Source organism: Neopelma chrysocephalum, unplaced genomic scaffold (assembly GCF_003984885.1).
Source record: "Neopelma chrysocephalum unplaced genomic scaffold, ASM398488v2 Primary Assembly neopelma1_24, whole genome shotgun sequence".
NCBI classification, from domain to species: domain Eukaryota; kingdom Metazoa; phylum Chordata; class Aves; order Passeriformes; family Pipridae; genus Neopelma; species Neopelma chrysocephalum.
Genome location: NW_020897693.1, coordinates 15,669,654 through 15,686,206, shown reverse-complemented (window position 1 = coordinate 15,686,206; position 16,553 = coordinate 15,669,654). Strand labels below are relative to the sequence as shown.

General features: G+C 44.0%; 1 protein-coding gene across 7 annotated transcripts in view; it reads right to left on the bottom strand.

Moving 5' to 3' along the window:
* Positions 1-244: 244 nt before the first annotated feature.
* The window catches only part of TSPAN18 (tetraspanin 18), a 119,132-nt gene continuing 102,823 nt past the window's right edge, over positions 245-16,553 (bottom strand). For all 7 annotated transcript variants that reach the window (XM_027704513.1, XM_027704474.1, XM_027704497.1 and 4 more), the window contains 5 exons: positions 13,962-14,036; positions 8,102-8,200; positions 6,642-6,821; positions 3,761-3,844; positions 245-2,749 (listed from right to left, as the gene is read on the bottom strand). In XM_027704513.1, the coding sequence (XP_027560314.1) occupies positions 2,702-2,749; positions 3,761-3,844; positions 6,642-6,821; positions 8,102-8,200; positions 13,962-14,036 (486 nt within the window). In that variant the 3' untranslated portion in view covers positions 245-2,701. The remainder of the gene's footprint in view (positions 2,750-3,760; positions 3,845-6,641; positions 6,822-8,101; positions 8,201-13,961; positions 14,037-16,553) is intronic.

Here is a 16,553-nt window from a genome sequence, read left to right as displayed (position 1 = left end):
GGTAAGAGAGGAGAAATAGCTGTGCACAGCCCCGAATAACAGGTGAAGAGGAGATCCTTTTGAAGATTGAGGGACTACCATTCAGGAGAGAGGGAAAGTGAGAAAGTTCAAAACAAAGCACTGAGTACAGAATTAGGAAAGCCAAAGAGAAACAAGCCAGCAAAGATCCTATTTCAGGTGTGTATATTCAGTACTTAGTGCTCTGGCTGCTTTGGTCTGGTTCCCCCAGCTCTGACGGTTTTTCCTCTCTCCCATGCCACTGGTGGCAGAAAAAGGCTTAAAGGCTTTTTTTCTTTCCTTTCAACCACCCACCGTGCACAAATTAGAGTATCTGCCTTCCAGGCTCTGACCTGAGGACTCTGCATAATAAACCAAGGGGAAAGAAAAAAACTGGAGACTGGGGGAGGCAGTTCTACTTCTCTCAATAACCTCCAGCCAAATTACTGTCTCTTCTGACAGTTTTGTTCTTTCCCTGGGATTTGCTCTCCCAGAACAGTAACTGACACCAACTCCTGAGGCAGAAGGAGAACAGATAAGCTCACCTTCTGCTCGGCCCATTCCCTACGAGACTAGTAGATGCAGCAGATATTTCTTATCTTAAGTGCAGCACCTGCTGTCCAGTACAAATACTGCTGGGTTTTGGCTAACCAAACTGTTTTCCTTTATTAAACAACAGACCAGAATTTAATGCTACAATGCCTCATTACAAAAAGGTCCAGAGGGAAATAGTTCAGAACAGCTTTCCACAAGGTTTAATGCAACATCTGGGGCTGCTCAGCAGCCCTGGCCGCCTGTTTCATTGCTGAATATGCTGACTGCAGCAGGGGGGGGCTGCAGCTCTACCTGCCCAGCCCTATCCTGCTGATGAATAAAGTTTTGTTCTCAAATGAAGAGAAAAAGCTTCTAACGCCTCTTTCCTGTTCCTTAGTATCTTGATTCCCCAACCTGGATATTTAGCTAGGATCTTTGTCAATTATGGCCTAGGCTTTCTGCTGCTTTTCTCCCTTGCCTGTAGTCTGTGCAGTGCCAGTGGGAGAGCTCAAGGGACACATCCCTTACAGGGATGTAAGGGAACAGCCAGAGGATGTACCTCCTGCAGCTGCAAAGCCAGGGCATGAGGTTACTGCTCAGCTCCTTCCTTGCCAGAGGTTACAGCTTTCAGAAGAGCTGATTTGAGCCTATATAAAAATGCTCACATAATCTGAGCCTATAAAATCTGTAAAAAGACCTAAGCTAAATGAGAAACCACAGCCCTTTCTATCCTCCCCCAGGAAAAATGAGTTTGGGGTCAGAGAGTGACCAGATGAACAATTAAGGCAACAGGGGTTGATGATTCCAGAGAAGAGAAACCAGCGACCTGCCTGAGTTGATATCCATGACCACTGGAGCAGCAGCTGGAGCAGTTTGTCTGCACGCTGGGTGCTCTTAGAGCCTGCCTGGGGCCTCAGAAGCTCCAGCTTAATCTCTGACTAAGGTCCAGTCCCAAGCATCTTTCTCAAGTTCACTTCCAAATGATTGAGTAGATGACACGTTAGTTAAATAAAAAACTATCTCAAGGGAGGAAACACTCTCAACTAAAACAATTCTGACTTGATGATTACTTTCATCATGAGCCCATGAGAGAATCTCAGGGGAAATTCTCTGAGCAGAAATGATGCCAACAGACTGTTCCAGGCAAACAGCATGGAGTGGTTGACAAACCTAAGCCTCTTCCATCCAGCACCATGACTGGACCTCCCCTTATGGCTGGAAAGGATGTAGGAACCACTGCAAATAGTTATGCTAACAAAGCACCATAAACCGTTTTTTTGCAAGTATCAAGGGAAAGGCAAAGGCTTACCAGATTTAAAGATTCTATCCTCCCCTTCTCAGGAAGGCAGCAGGTCAGTGATTCTTGACTGGACCATTATTTTTCCCAGGGGATGGGAACACAGCAGGGAACCATTTGGTCTCTTTCACAACAATTAACAATAAATCTTAGTAAAAACAGAAAGGTAGGCACCAAACTCTTGACCCTTAGCCAGCCTTAGCTGAGTCCCATTGCCAAGTTAGATCATGCTGCCCCTGCTTGGGGCTCTGGAGAAAAGCCAGCCTCGCTGAAGTGCTAGACTTCTCAGACAAGTTTCACGTGACAAGGGCAAAGCTTCTACTGAAGAATCTGTGTTTTCATTCTGTGGCTGGAAATTAAAGCCAGAATCACGCAAACAATGACTACCTACTTAGATGAGCCACCACCACTTGTTTCAAACCCACCTGGACAATCAAGGCTAACCTGTTGCCTTATCCAGTCCCTTGTGTGTCTGTTCTTCAGTCCTTTGCTGTCTAAAGCACGATGAAATTGTGCATGGTAGGCTCAGCCTTGTGGAAGAGGCAGCTGTGCTCATCCTCCCACACCCCCTCCACTGGCTCCATCAGTCTCTAGTGCAATCGCTGTGCTGGGCTCCTGCTCCACGGCTGCTGCGGGTGGCTCTGGGCAAGGGTCTGGTGTACAGTGTAGTGCACATCACCTCAAAGTTCCAGCCCCTGAAGTACAATCCTTTTGGTCATTCATATATTACAACCCTCTTTTTTTCTTTTTTTTTTTTCCCCTCCCTATCCCATTTTAAAAAAAATAAAGTTTTTTGGGTGTTTTCAGATTTTGTTTCGATTTTCCTTCTTTCTTCTGAACATGTGGGGAACATGGAGGTCCACGGGCCATTTCTTACTGGATCCCTCGGAAGAGACACATAGCGAAGATCATAGCGAACAGCTGGGAAGAGGTGGGGGAAGAAGAGGGCAAAACCAAAACAGAGTACCATAAGAGTCAGCTGCAACTTCCATAAAATCAGCAAATCCCCCCCGGCCCTGGGACCACCCCCATTGCTCCCTCCTGACCAGCAGTCAGTGATGCAGTGAGGGGGACCCTTCTTACCACCCAGGGGAGGCTGTGGCAAAACTTTTTTTCCTAAAGGCGATCCCTCCCTTCTTTCCGCTGCTCCCCACATCTCCCCACCCCTTCCCCCCGCCCTGTTCAAACTGTTAGTGGCTGCAGCAGCAGCCTTGTTTCATTCCCAAACTGCCCTTGGTGTCACAGCAGAGCAGGTTCCACAATCCCTGCTCTGTACATCATTGCCACTGCCTGGGATGGGCACAGCACAGACTTTGCGGGAGGCTGCTCAGGCTCTCTGCCCAGGTCCCTCTCCTTTGCACAAGACAAGGGACTGCAAAAGCACCCAGCCTTGCCCCTGCAATGCCACAGGGACATCACTTCTGGACTAACACCATGTCTGGTGGAAGCCTGTTGCTCAAAAACATCACCAAAGAGCCAGATGGTAATGCAGGACAGTGGAGGTGCTCTGTAGCCAATACAGTTTCAGGCTCTAAACAGAAGCTTTTAAAGCAAAGGCAGAATTTGAACATGTTAACCAAGTGACAGATCAGTCAGCTTTGGGGTGCTGCTGCAATGAGGGCAGTGACAGTGCGGGGCCCGGGGCAAGCATTGGGTTCCCAAAGCCCCTGTGGCCAGCATGGCAGGGATGAGCTCTGTGGCTGGCCTAGCACAAGGTGGCACTCCAGGCATGTGGCACCGGTTATTTCCTTGCCTTTTTGTGTCAAAGGATCAAGCACCCATCTCTTTCCAGGCAATTAAACCCACGAGTTGATGACCTTCTCGAACTTTGCCAGAGCACCTTCCCCTGGCAATGGGGAGCACCTGCCCGTCTGCCTCACTGCTGGACATCTACTGACACTGCTTTCCTTATTGTCAAACAACAGTAAGTACCTCAATAGCCAACACTCCGATGGCAAGGGCTCCTGCAAGGTACACGTAGGTCTCAAAGGAGTTCAGGATCACAGTGTAGCAGCCCTAGGAAAGACAAAATGTGGTGAGACACACCTAAGCAGTACATTGCATTGTTCTTACAACATAGCCCTCATTAGAACATGAGATGCTCTCAGACCCAGGCACCCAGGCACCACAAGCATGGCTCCCTCTCACCACCTCACCCAGCCCCACAGCACAGGAGGCAGAGACCCACAGGACAGTGCTGGGGAGGGGCAGGTTTTGCTGTAGTGTGATGGGGGTGATTTACACCCACAATCCCTCACTGACCAAGAGAAACTGTGAGTTCTTGCAGGGCAGCACAGAGAGGAACTCCATCTGCAAAGGACAGAGATTAACCACAGAGGGAAGGACGCTCAGGGCAGGTGACAGACAACCCAGGCTGGCTACAGAAAAGGACAACTTATTTAAAGCCGAGGCAGGAGATTCTTGAATCGTCTCTCACAGCTAGCAGCTCTTTAGCAGCCCAGGACCTTTTCTCTGTGCCTTTCCCCAAAAGACCATAGCTGAACACCTACTGATCTTCTGGCTATAGAAGAATTTCATTAACAACTCACAGCCATCCACTATGGCAATTCTTCCACTTACGAAGCATAGCCACCATCATCTTTAATGTAATTTATTATTATTCACACAATTAACAGCTGGTAGATCTTCCTGCAAAGGTTTCAGGATGTTTCTGGAAATCATCAGCTTATCCTGGCCTCAGTTCTCCCAGCCTAAAATTCCAACCCACTGGGAAATTTCTGCAAACAGGACACACAAAAAGCAAAAAGTAGACTGGAGTGTGAAAAGTACTTCACATATACATTTTAATCCCATCTGTACTGCTGGGAAGTTTCAGTCACCTGATTTTTTCCTTCCACCTGTAATGAAACTGTCTGAACTGCAAAGACAGCACAAAGTTACGTACTGGTGTTCATGCAAGATCCTGCTCACTGCGAGTGAGGCTCAACCAGCAGAGAGCAAAGGAGAGCATGGAGAGCATCCACTCATGAGGCTGATCCACAGGTCCCAGACCACCAGCTTTAACTGACCTGTTAAAGCCATGCTCTTGACCACGTGAGACCACTCAGCACCAGCTCTATTCCAGCCATGTTTCAGTCAAATTTTCAAAGAAAAACATCCAGCCCAGCAACAAAATGTTTGTGTGCTTGCCAGAACTCCAACTTTAACCCAACCTCCAGCATGCCCTGCTCAGCTGGCTATAGACAGGGGTGAGCACAAGGGCAGAGGGCACTGTCCTACCAGCATGGTGTCCTAAGAGCTTGACTTTGCTCCAGGAATCTCTCAATTCAGCCATCAGTTGCTTGGGATTGCCTCTCTTATTTTACACAAGTGCACTACTGTGTGCTTGATGGCACTCACTGTGCACATGGCATCTCCCACCAACCCTCTGTGGTGGCATGGGCTCACAGGAAACCTTGCCTTTCCATGGGAGTGGTTAGCCTCAGCATCACCACTCGGGGAAAACTTTAACCCTCTTTCTCAAAATATATTTCTCTTTCCTGCCCCACTATCTGTCATCTCTCTCCTCCCCATCTACTCACAGCAATCAGACCTGGCAGAAGCAGCACAGTGCTGTCTGCTATGATCTCTCACCCAGGGTGCCTTTGCCAACCATTTCCAGCTGCCAGTCAAGGAAGAGTTCATGCACTGCTTCCAAACTCCTTTACTCTCTTTCACAATCTGCTATCAAGTGCTGAAAAGAGGACCACTGCTTAGTCTGGAGAGAGAAGGAGGCTTGTACATAGGGTCAGTACAGAGCTCAGTTGGCTTATTAATGCTGAGGTGAACACAGTCAGGAACTTTGCTTGAAAGTTTCTTAAGCATCTTTTCTTGGTGACATTGTAAGGAAACATGACTGTAGAATCAGTGTCAATGGAATGAACTGTCTTGTTCCAGTCTAGTATTGTGAAAAATTGCTAAGTTGAGAGGCCTGGCAAAAGAATCATCGAATAGAACCATAGAATGGTTGGGGTTGGAAAGAACCTTAAAGATCACCCTAAAGATCCAACCCATTTGTTATAGTCAGGGACACCTTCCACTAGACCAAAGCCCTATCCAACCTGGCCTTGAACATTTCCAGGGATGGGGTATCCACAACTTCTCTGGACAACCTTTTTCAGTGTCTCACCACCCTCACAGTTAACAATTTCTTCCTTTCTATCTAATCTAAAACTCTCTTTCAGCTTGAGGCCATTCCCCCTTGTCCTATTACTACATGCCTTTGTAAAAAGTCCTTCTCTAGCTTTCTTGGTAGGCTCCCTGTAGATACTGGAAGACTGCTATAAGAAATGTCTTTTTTTTACTGTAAAGAGTAAAGAAGCAGAGAAATAAAGTTTTCCAACACTTGTCTTCCTTGGAAAACAGCCATGGTTTTCTGTGGCTGTTTAACTCTTGATCTCTTGATTGCATATGTTGATTAGGAGTCTTTGTGAACTAAATTGGAGCCACTACTGCAGCCAGTAAGAGTCAGGTCCAACCCATCCTTGCTGACCTGTGCTGGCTTGCTAATTAACTTCTCAGAGGTAGTTCTGACCTTCAGAAACTTAATAAAACTTGATCTAAATTTCCACCTCACCTCTCAATCTCATATGAAAATCTTCATATTAAGCACAACATGAACTTAGCAGGGTATGTAATGAAAGGGGATTTTCAAAATCAGACATATGCCATCACTTCAAGATCTGCCAGCAGAAGTGTAATTAGGATATGAGGTACAGTCAGGACGTGTCAGATTCACTGGCTACCCATGACCACTGCAGCCATCTCTCTGCCCACTGTAAAAGTCCTTTTCCTAGTGTTCGGCCTCCCTTACTTGTCGGTTCTGAAACCTCTCGATGCCTGTGAGGCAAGCTTCCTTGTTGACAAACATCCCCTCCCGGCTCTGGAGCTCTCGCTGGCAACAAGCCTCCGGTGTCATCTTTTCCAAAGAGGAGTGTGGAAGATGAGGGATAGCTTCAAAATCTTCTGGTCCGTTCACTCCACAGCAGGCAAACTAGGGAGAGGCACAGAGAAGAAAGGAAGACAGAATTGATGCTTAGCTCTGAAAGCAGATACAAGAAATCTACCAAAGACCTATTCTTGTAGGGATCAAAGCTTTAGTCAAAGCAGAGACAAAACAACTATTGTTTCCAAGGAAGTGGGTTGTGCTTGTACCTTGGAGCTTCTGCTTCATCAAAGTCTTTATAAAAAGTCCCACTGTTTCCATGTCGTACTGTAGATTCTAAGGTCCTACTGAGAGTATTGCCACAAACTACACAGGGCTTTGGAGCATATCCAGAATGACTTGCTTGAGATCACCCAGCAAGTCTGTAAGGGAGCCAGCAGTACAATCCAGGCTCCCATTCTCTCCATAGCTAATGGCCAGGATTGTTGCTGCTCAAAGGCACTGCTAGGTGATTCAAGTAAGGTCTCTCTTTAGGATTCCAGTCAGGTCCTTTTTAAGAATTCAAGTCATACTCTGTCTCCTTTCAGTCAGCAAAAGGAAATGTCTTTATTATAGTCCTGAATCAGCATGAAGAGCAGCAATCATCTTTTCCTTTTAAGATTAAAATTGACTTTTCATCCACAGAGCCTGACATCCTGCTTTTCACCCCTGAAGAGATAACACCATGGGGTATACTGAGCACTAAGCTCACATGTGTACACACACACACACACACACACAGAGAACTTCTTGTGGTAGGTAATAACAACTGCAATTCCAATGGCAGTCAACCTGTAACCTGCCCAATTAGGAGTGTAATAACAAAGTCAATTTTAATGGCTAATATTTTTATAGTAAAAATATGTCATTAGGCACACTCCTGCCTAAGCTGCCACCTACCAACTCATTTCACAAGAGCTAACAAAAGAGCATTAGTTAGCACAACTTTTTGGCTGCTAGGCTGGAATAGTTCTGAAGTAGTCTGCAAGGTGAAAGGCCCAGGATAAATGCAGTGATATTCAGTCACAGACACCTCCACTGCTTTCTGTGCCCACTGTTTGAAACCTGGGGGTACCCAGTCAGGTCAAATGGCTTGGGCTTTGGCAAAACACAAGGGTTGATGCAGTCAGTGGGAGTGTCTCGGGACTGGTGGCAGCTCCATTTGAGAAAGACTGGCTGCAAGCCAAATTCTCACCTCCCTCCAACCACCGCCACAAGCCCTGGTGCTAGGCTTGACGCAGCAGGATGGTGGGAGCAGGCTGACCCTGGGTGAGCTGAGGGTGCGGGCTGAGCACCGTGTTGGTGGCCACTGACCGTGGGCAGCATGAAACTGGCATGGTCTGACTTACTGTGATCATAACAGAGTTCCAGGTGGAAGAGAAGACATCTGTGTCGTTGTTTCTCTGGTAATGCTTCTTCAGCTCCTTAGTGAAAAACTCTCTGGTCAGCTGAAATGCACAGACAGGTGGAAATGTAAAGGCTACTGCCAACAGCTTTCCCAAACACTTCCCAAAGCTCCCTTCTGTGAATGCAGGGAGTTCTTTTGTTGTATGGGTTTGTTTTTGTTTTGCTAACCCCAGAGGAGAAACATGGGAAAAGCCACTGGCTGACCCATAACTATATCCAGGGTGAAAGGTACCTGTTGAATAAAACTGTTGCTCATTAAAATCAGGGATTGAATTATACCTGTACTTCTAGGATAATGTTAACACTTAAAGGTTGGTTGGTTTGGTTTTGGGTTTGGTTTTTGTTTTTTAATTTTCAGCCTTATTTGAAAGTATTTCATAAATTGAAACAGACCTAAAACAGATTTTAGAATGATCTTCAAATCCCCACCGAAATAGTGGTTTCACTTACTGTGCTTTATGAGGTCTGTAACCAAAGCACAATTTTCCCCCCGCTTTTCATTCAAACCAGTTAACTTCCTACTAACAACATAGGAGCTGCTCTGAATTTACTTCCATGTGTGAGAGAGCAGAATGAAGCCCTAATATGAAACTTTCTGGGAATGAAAAGGAAGTAAAAAAACATATAACAAATAGGAAATGTTAAAGTCAGCTTATGAATCAGAAAAACACCATTTCCCTGACAATGCTATAGATTAGCTAAACTAACCCACACACATGAAGAAAAAAACTCTCTTTATATTTCCAGGGCTTAGATAATTTGAACATTTTTCCTAAGGCCAGCAATATAAATGAGTGGAATTTCATTTACTCCTGTTTACATTTACAGTAAAATAGAAAAAATGCACAAACAATTTGGCTCAGAGTCTTCTCAAAAAGTTAGACACCTTGAAATTACATTTACTTAGGATCACTCTCTGGAGGAATAGTAAATATAAAATCCTAATAGTCTTGTTAAATTGAACATCCCAGTTCAATCTTGCTGCCTTTCTGTCAGTTCAAGATGAAAACCTCAAGAAATCCCCTTTTCAGATACCCAATAGGTCTTGACTTGTGTGGTCCCTTCTCCAAAATACCTTGTGATTTGTGATCCACACAGGCAAATCTTCTGCCATTTGCAAAGCTGCAGTGAAGGGGCTGGACTTGGCTGGCTATAGCACTGCTCTAATGTTGCATATTTGCGGGATCAGGAATTAAGCTGCTTGAAAAATACCCTTTTTACTCCCCCCTGTTGTTCATACAGTGCTGCTGATGCAGTAACATTTACTGCTACAAGCTGGTTTCAGGTTCTTGATATGCAACGAGAAATATCACACATACACATACATATGTATGAAGTCTATGGGTGGGCACAAAAGCACAAGCACAAAATTGTTTGTTTCTGTTGCAACCGACAAAATCTAAGGAAAAAAAGAGAAGGCTGTGGTCACTTTTTAAAAGACCCTGAATAACACTTAATATTAACTTCTCTTTTACAAATACAAATAAAGGCTAAATTTAATGACTACGTCACTACTGGATAAAACTTTGTCACAAATACTTGAATCATGCAGGTAGCTCAATCTCATTACCTTTTAATTAGATATGCTGCTAAATTCCTAAATGACTTATTTGGGACAGATATTAACTCTTTTTTTTTTTTGCTTTTGAATACTAAAATACCAGAGAACACAACATTTTTGCTTTGGGAATTTGGTGCACTGAGGGAGGGTCAGGTTAGAAAAAGCTGAAATATATCCTCAGTGTTCTCCTTTCCTTTCCTTTCACTGTGTACTTTATCCACACACAATCCAAGCCTGCAGAGAGCAGCATATTTTTTTGACGCTCGTCTGTTCCTGAAGCACAGACTTTGAAACTGATACTACCATTGGTAATAATCCCAGTTGGCTGCCTTTGTCAGGGTCTGAAACAAAAGAGTAATTTAAATATAAAGCGGAACTTTTATTTTGACAGCAGCAATCCCAGAGGAAATTGTTCAGAGTTTGTGTGAGATTTTTACGACACTTGGCCTAAAACAGAGCCCAGTGCTGGAAGAGTAAGTTTACCAAGAAAATAACTGATTCTATTTTGTTGCTCTTAAACTGCTTGTTCCAAATATCTGAAGTTCAGAAAAATGTGACAAAAAAAAAAAAGACGACAATAAAATAAGACAGTTCTACAGCCATTCCCATGGCATCCGTCTCGCTGAAACTAGTACCAGCCCTGAGGAAGTCTATGCACATTGGAGTGCTATGGCAAGAACCATTCAGAAGGCAGCAAAGGACCTACTAATAAAACTAGATCTTTGCACATACTTCGAACGACACAATTGTACTAGCCACAGCCATGAACAATAAGGAGCTGTTCAGCTGTGTTTTTCTCTCACTGTTCTGGGGGTGACATCTTCAGTACAACACATCCATGCATACCTTTATATGCCAGTGAATGAAGTGTGGCTGTTTTGTCGCACTGCTTCAAGAAATGGCTTGGCTGGGATCAGTGCAGCCAGATGAAGGGGGCTTAGAAAAAGAAGGGCATTTCTGCACAACACAGGCATGCATGCATGCTGGCACTGCCCAGGAAGGGCACAACCTTCTCATGCAGTGCTCTGTTTAAGAATACTGAATGCTGTGCAAGAAGGTGCCTTCGCAGTGCCTGCTTGGAAAACAGGACCCACTCCTATCCATCTGCACTGGCCTGGAGCATCCTGAGGTTTGTGACACAGTACGGTGCTTGTAGGTACAGTCATCAGTGCTGCACTTCTCGCTTCCGCAGTGCCTTCCATTGGAGAGACCTCCATCCACTCAACTGAGGGAGGTTCATGTTCTTTAGCTTTTGCCTCATGTGTGAGTAAACAGATGTATCAGGAACCAAAGCAACTTGCTTATTAAATGTTAGAACTGCAGTTAAAAATCCAAACTCCATCCAAAGGCCTACCACTGGACTCTTCTGCTCCTACCATCCCATTTTCTTGCTTGCTGAAACAATCCACTAAGAGTAAAATATCCCTCCAGGTTTTTTCCCATCCAGACTTCTGAAGGGCATAGAAAAAGCAACTCCTATACATAAGTCAATTTGATCTTTCATAGCCATCTCTCTAGTGTTCATGGAAGTCATTATTTTATGGGGGAACTTACAGATGAAAAAGGGTTCTCCACCCCCCAAAAATCTTCTTTTCAAAGGAAGAGAAAGTCTGGAAATCCCATAGCTGATTAACAGTAGCCTTCCTCTTCAGAGAAAGTTTTTAAACAGTTCATTGTAAGTGCAGCTGGACTTGCAGATCACAGTAGCTCACCGTCACAAACACCACTTTCACTCACTCCACCACCACACTCTGCTTCACTGACTCTTCCTCTAATGTCAAATCTCAACAGAAAACGTCTCTTTTTTCCTATATTTTTGTCTCTTAATTTCTTTCACTCCCTCAGCAATTAATAATTTAACCCTGTTGAGTGTTTGGGAGCTGGTTTGGATGTAAAACACTATATAGGAGAAAGCTGCACTGAACATTATCTGCAAAGCTAACAGATAAAGTGTATCTTTTTTCTCATTCTACTCACCCAGTGAGACCACAGCCGTATGGACTGGTGCAATGATCATCCCAGAATCCTCCTTGGTAAGTTTCCAAGAAATTCAGGTTGCCTAAATGTGCATTTACCACCTCACGCCTTGAAAGTAATTTGTTTTGCAAGCAAGAGAAAAGCACATCTGAACTTGAACCTAAATTGTTACTGTGAAGAATTCTTCCTGACACAGGGTCACTGGAAGACCACCTCTGTCCCTATGGACATCCTGACCAGCCATCTAGCCTCACCCTTACCCCAAGGTGACAGCAAAATTGGCCACAAGTAGTTACAAAGCCAGAGAAGCTACCATCAAAATACATTGCAACACCAAAACAAGGGGTATTTTTTTCAGAAGAAACCTGAGGAGAGAACAAACCACAAGAATTTGCAGACCGAGTTTGACTTCTACACAGAGCCATCTATGTTGGGATCTGACGTTCTGCATTCCTTCCCATTTAAGCCCTTCCTGTCAGTCATTCTGACAGAGTGGGAAGGTGATGATACAAACAAGCAGACAGACTCAAGAAAGATAGAAGTTTGTTCCCCACAAGTTTTATCTTGCAAAACACCGTCAGATGCCACAGTAGAATAGCCACTGTGACCTTATCTTGCAAGATAACATGTCCTTACATGTCCTGTGGCTCCCATGGGACTGGAAGATACTGATACTTTGCCCAGAAGCAGGTTGTAAGCGAGGAGAACACAGCCACCCTGCACTCAGGACTTGCAGCACGACTGGGCAGTTTCTTGTACCTTTTACCAGTTTCTGAGAGAGATGATGAGAGGTGGGAGCTGTCAGTTGCCAGTCATTCCCTGATCCCCAGGAAGTGTGTTCTCTCTGTCATGAAGCTTATATCTGGGCCTGCAGGGCATTTCTATGTGTGTGGTCGGCTACTTGTACTGAACCAAAGGAACTGTCTAAAACAGCAGAGCTGTAATGGCCAGAACACACCAGACCCCCCCATGCTGCAACATATTTATGGAGCAATAGCTGTTCCCATGAGGGCATGGTCTCAAAACCTAAGCTGGAATGGGGTGCCCACTCTGTGTGCAGAGCGCCATTCCTTCCCCACTGCCTTCAGATCTGAGGCAAAGACAAAAAAAAACAGTTTATAAAGGGAAAAAAATCCTCTCGCTACCTCCCCCCAAGCCCATCCTACAAACACCACCCTGTCTTGCTGTGAGCTTCCTAGTCTTGATTATTTTGTATCAAAAGCTTTTTATATGAATAAAATTAAAAGTATATCCTGGTTCAAGAAAAGCATCATTATGCATGGCCCTTCTATGCTCACACCATATTTCTCTCACGTTCAGTACAGAAAATGTGCTGTGTGTTCTCATACTACCAGTGGAGGCCAGATAACAAAATAAATACTAACAGTCACAAGTGACCACCTCTACTGACCAATCTACTTTCACACCCATCACTCAGAAAAGGATGGACCTAGTTCAGTCAGGCTCTTCCTTGGCATATGTGAACACACAAATACACAAATCTTTGCTGTTTAGAGAAAAAATGAGACTGTGGTTACTACTAGTGTAGTAAAAGTCTACTACTACCTCTGGGGAGGGATGATGGCCATTTAATAATATGCATAGCAGCAGAGTAGAGAAAGATACATCACACAAAGCTTTGGAGAGAAGGACTAAACTCTAAGCAGGGCAATATGCAAAGGAACCACTGATGGGACTGAAAACTGGACATGGGGTGACTTGCTTAGGGCAGGTCAGGAAGGATATCTTGCAAGCAGCATTGATAGAAGTCTGGTGAACATTACAATATGGAAATTCAAGAAGGAATAAGATTAGAAGATTCTCAAGAGAGCTTTTGCACTGCACTGCAAGCATTGACTTTCCTGGTAAAACAGAAGTTTTCACTATTAATATTAATATTAAACACATGCTATATTGAAAAAATAGTTGCCTTTAAGGTTAATGTGACTTTATTATAAAGGTTCTTCGTGATGAAATGTTCAACTGTTTGGCTGCAAGAGAGTCAGGAAGACTCTAAAAGACTCAAAAAACTCGAGGAATAAGTAGCCCCCTGGTGCACGCAAACTATCCACCCTGCACAATCCAGGTTAGTTAGCATTCCCTGACTTGCTGGCAGTTCTGCAGACTGGTGGTAGCAATGAAGCAGGTTTGCTGGTATTTGAAACAATCAGTTGCTCTACAAACAAATCAACCACCATCTAACACCATGCTCCAGCTGTGTACAATCCCACTGAAGTTCAGTTTGCCCACCATTGGATACTTACATTTTCTCTGAAGATAAAAGCCAGGATTGCAGCTGAAAGCTCTGCCAGGAAGATTAACAAAATAAACATGAAGAACTGGAAAAGAGAAGATAAACAAAAAAGCACAGACAGCATTAAATGTGAGCAATAGGTAGTAGGAATACAGGGTTTTGCTAATCACCAAAGGGATGGAAAAAATAACTGAGGAAATTTTTTTCCCCTGGCAACTAAAAAAAAACCTATGAGACAGTCACATGGAGCACACACAGTCCCTCTCCGATCTCATCACAGGACATGGGAGCTTGTGATGCTTTTGCCTGCTTCTAATGAAGCAAATAAGGCTACAGAACCTGTAGCATCCCCTGATAAATCTACACCAGGTTAAAACAGTAATGCCTACTTTGATGGAAGAAGTTATATAATTGTAGACATGTTCATACATGTCCTCACACTGTCCTGACACAAGTGCATGCATCACATGCATATGCAGACACACCCTTCATCACAATATAAACAACACAATTTTACTGTGATATGATCCCAGCTTATTTTGTATGGAGGAAGGCAGTGGGATATATACTCAAATATTTAAATCTGTAACCAAAAATGGACTCTTTTTAGAGTATTCCTCATTTAAAGACAAAATTAGCCTTGGTTAATATCTCCCTCCACACAATGGGATTGCATGAGTTAAGTAATAACCACACAGAACCTGTACAGAAAGTTGATAACACACCATAAGAATTACATTTGATAATGGAAGAATCATCCATGTTTTGTATAGTATCCAAAGTGTGCATATTCATATCCTTAAATGAAGGGCACACTGCAGACTTGACAGAAAGCGCAGCTAGAAGATTAAGTGGCAGTAAAAGAGAAACAGACATCCAGTCTGAAGTAAAACCATTACACTTATGTCATTATAATTTTAGGGAAAAGAAAGGAAAGCAAAACAGAGAGGCATGTGGCTGTTCATCTTAAACTTTATTTCATCCTGTTGCCCTTGCAGCTTTCTGCTGCTTCAATCTAAGAAGTCTGGTTTTCAGTCTTACTTACAGGCACCTTGTCTCAGTGATGTTACCAAGCCCGAGTGATTCACCGTGCCTGCACCACCCACCCCACCAAATTAAATCAGATGCACTTAAGAGGTCTCATCCCCAGAGAGAATGACATCTTGCTGTGAGGGTGCTGTTCCCTTGTCTACCCAGAGCACTCAGGTGCTGTGGAGTGTTTCCTAGCCAGGAGTGCTGGGATTCCTGCAGGCTCCCACTTCAGATCCTTCTGCCTGGTGGCACACAGGTAGAGGCAAAACTCAAGTAGAGAGGAAAAGAATGTTGAAGGGAACAAATCTCCCAGAGCAGGAGAGCCCTCAGTAACATCAAAGAGCTCAGGACTCTGCCTGTCCTTAGGACCAATTCTCAGTTACCTTGATGCCTCATGCTAGTTTGATGCTGCTTCAGACCATATGAAACAGTAAAAGGAACGGGCAGTGATGCACCCTCTAACATTCTTAAAACAACAAATGTTGGTGCTGAGGAACAGCTATGGGAGCAGAGCAGAAAGTGGCTAGGGCTCCCATTCTCTCCCACAATGGCATTTATTTCCATTCTTGTAGACAAAATAGAGGGCTTGAAGAACAATAAGTCTGAACTAGATGGACATTTTTTATGATTTTATAGACAGAAAGAGAAATTACCATTTGAGAGGCAGCCTGTCAAAAATTCAAACGTGCCAAGAATTAGCCCACAGACTCAAAGATGATTTTATAAAACTGAGTGAATGTTAAGAAATTAATTCCGATTTTGGCACTGTGTGAGAAAAACAGAAGTGAACAGAGAACCCTGTAAGACCACATCACATGGAGGGTAATAAATGTGTTACATGTTACCAACAAAGGTGGATGAAGCAACAAGTGAAAATAGGAAGAGAAGTCTGGATGGTTGTAGAAGGTCTTTCTGAAACAGCAGGCAGAAAGGGCCACAAGTACCATTGTGATCCCCAAGCAACAATTTATAAACAGTGTCTGAAAGGCTGTGCATTGCGCACTTTGATGATGGAGACAGAATTCAAACTACCTGTTGGAATGTGCAAAATGTTGTTTTGTTGTCAATTATCAGGGCTGTAAGTGATTTTTCCTCACTGGAAAAGTGCACGCACCACCCTGTCCCGTTTGTCTTCCTGCTTTGCAGTGGAAACAAAAGAAAAGGAGCCTGGGCTCAAATGACAAAACAAGAAAATCAGATGAGGAGGGACTCTGGTTTCCAACAAAATTATGTTGCTTGATTTTGCTGAACTAGTTAACTCTCTAATTTATTCTTACTGCTGAAGTTTTCCGTGTGGCTTCTTTTTTTCCTGCTTTGAGACTGTTTTAATTTCACCACAGGAGGGCAAAGAACAACTGATGAGAATGAACTATGCTTTGCAAATTCACTTCATCATCCATCAAGGGATCTCAGCACAGTCACTAAGGTCTAAGGTGGTGATCAAGTGATTAATCCCATCACCCTGCTAATTGCATTTCATTTACTGATTACTGGGAGACACATGTTCACCCAACCTCCAGCACAGGCTTGTGCAGAAGTGGGAGTAGTCATTCCCAGATTATCCATGATA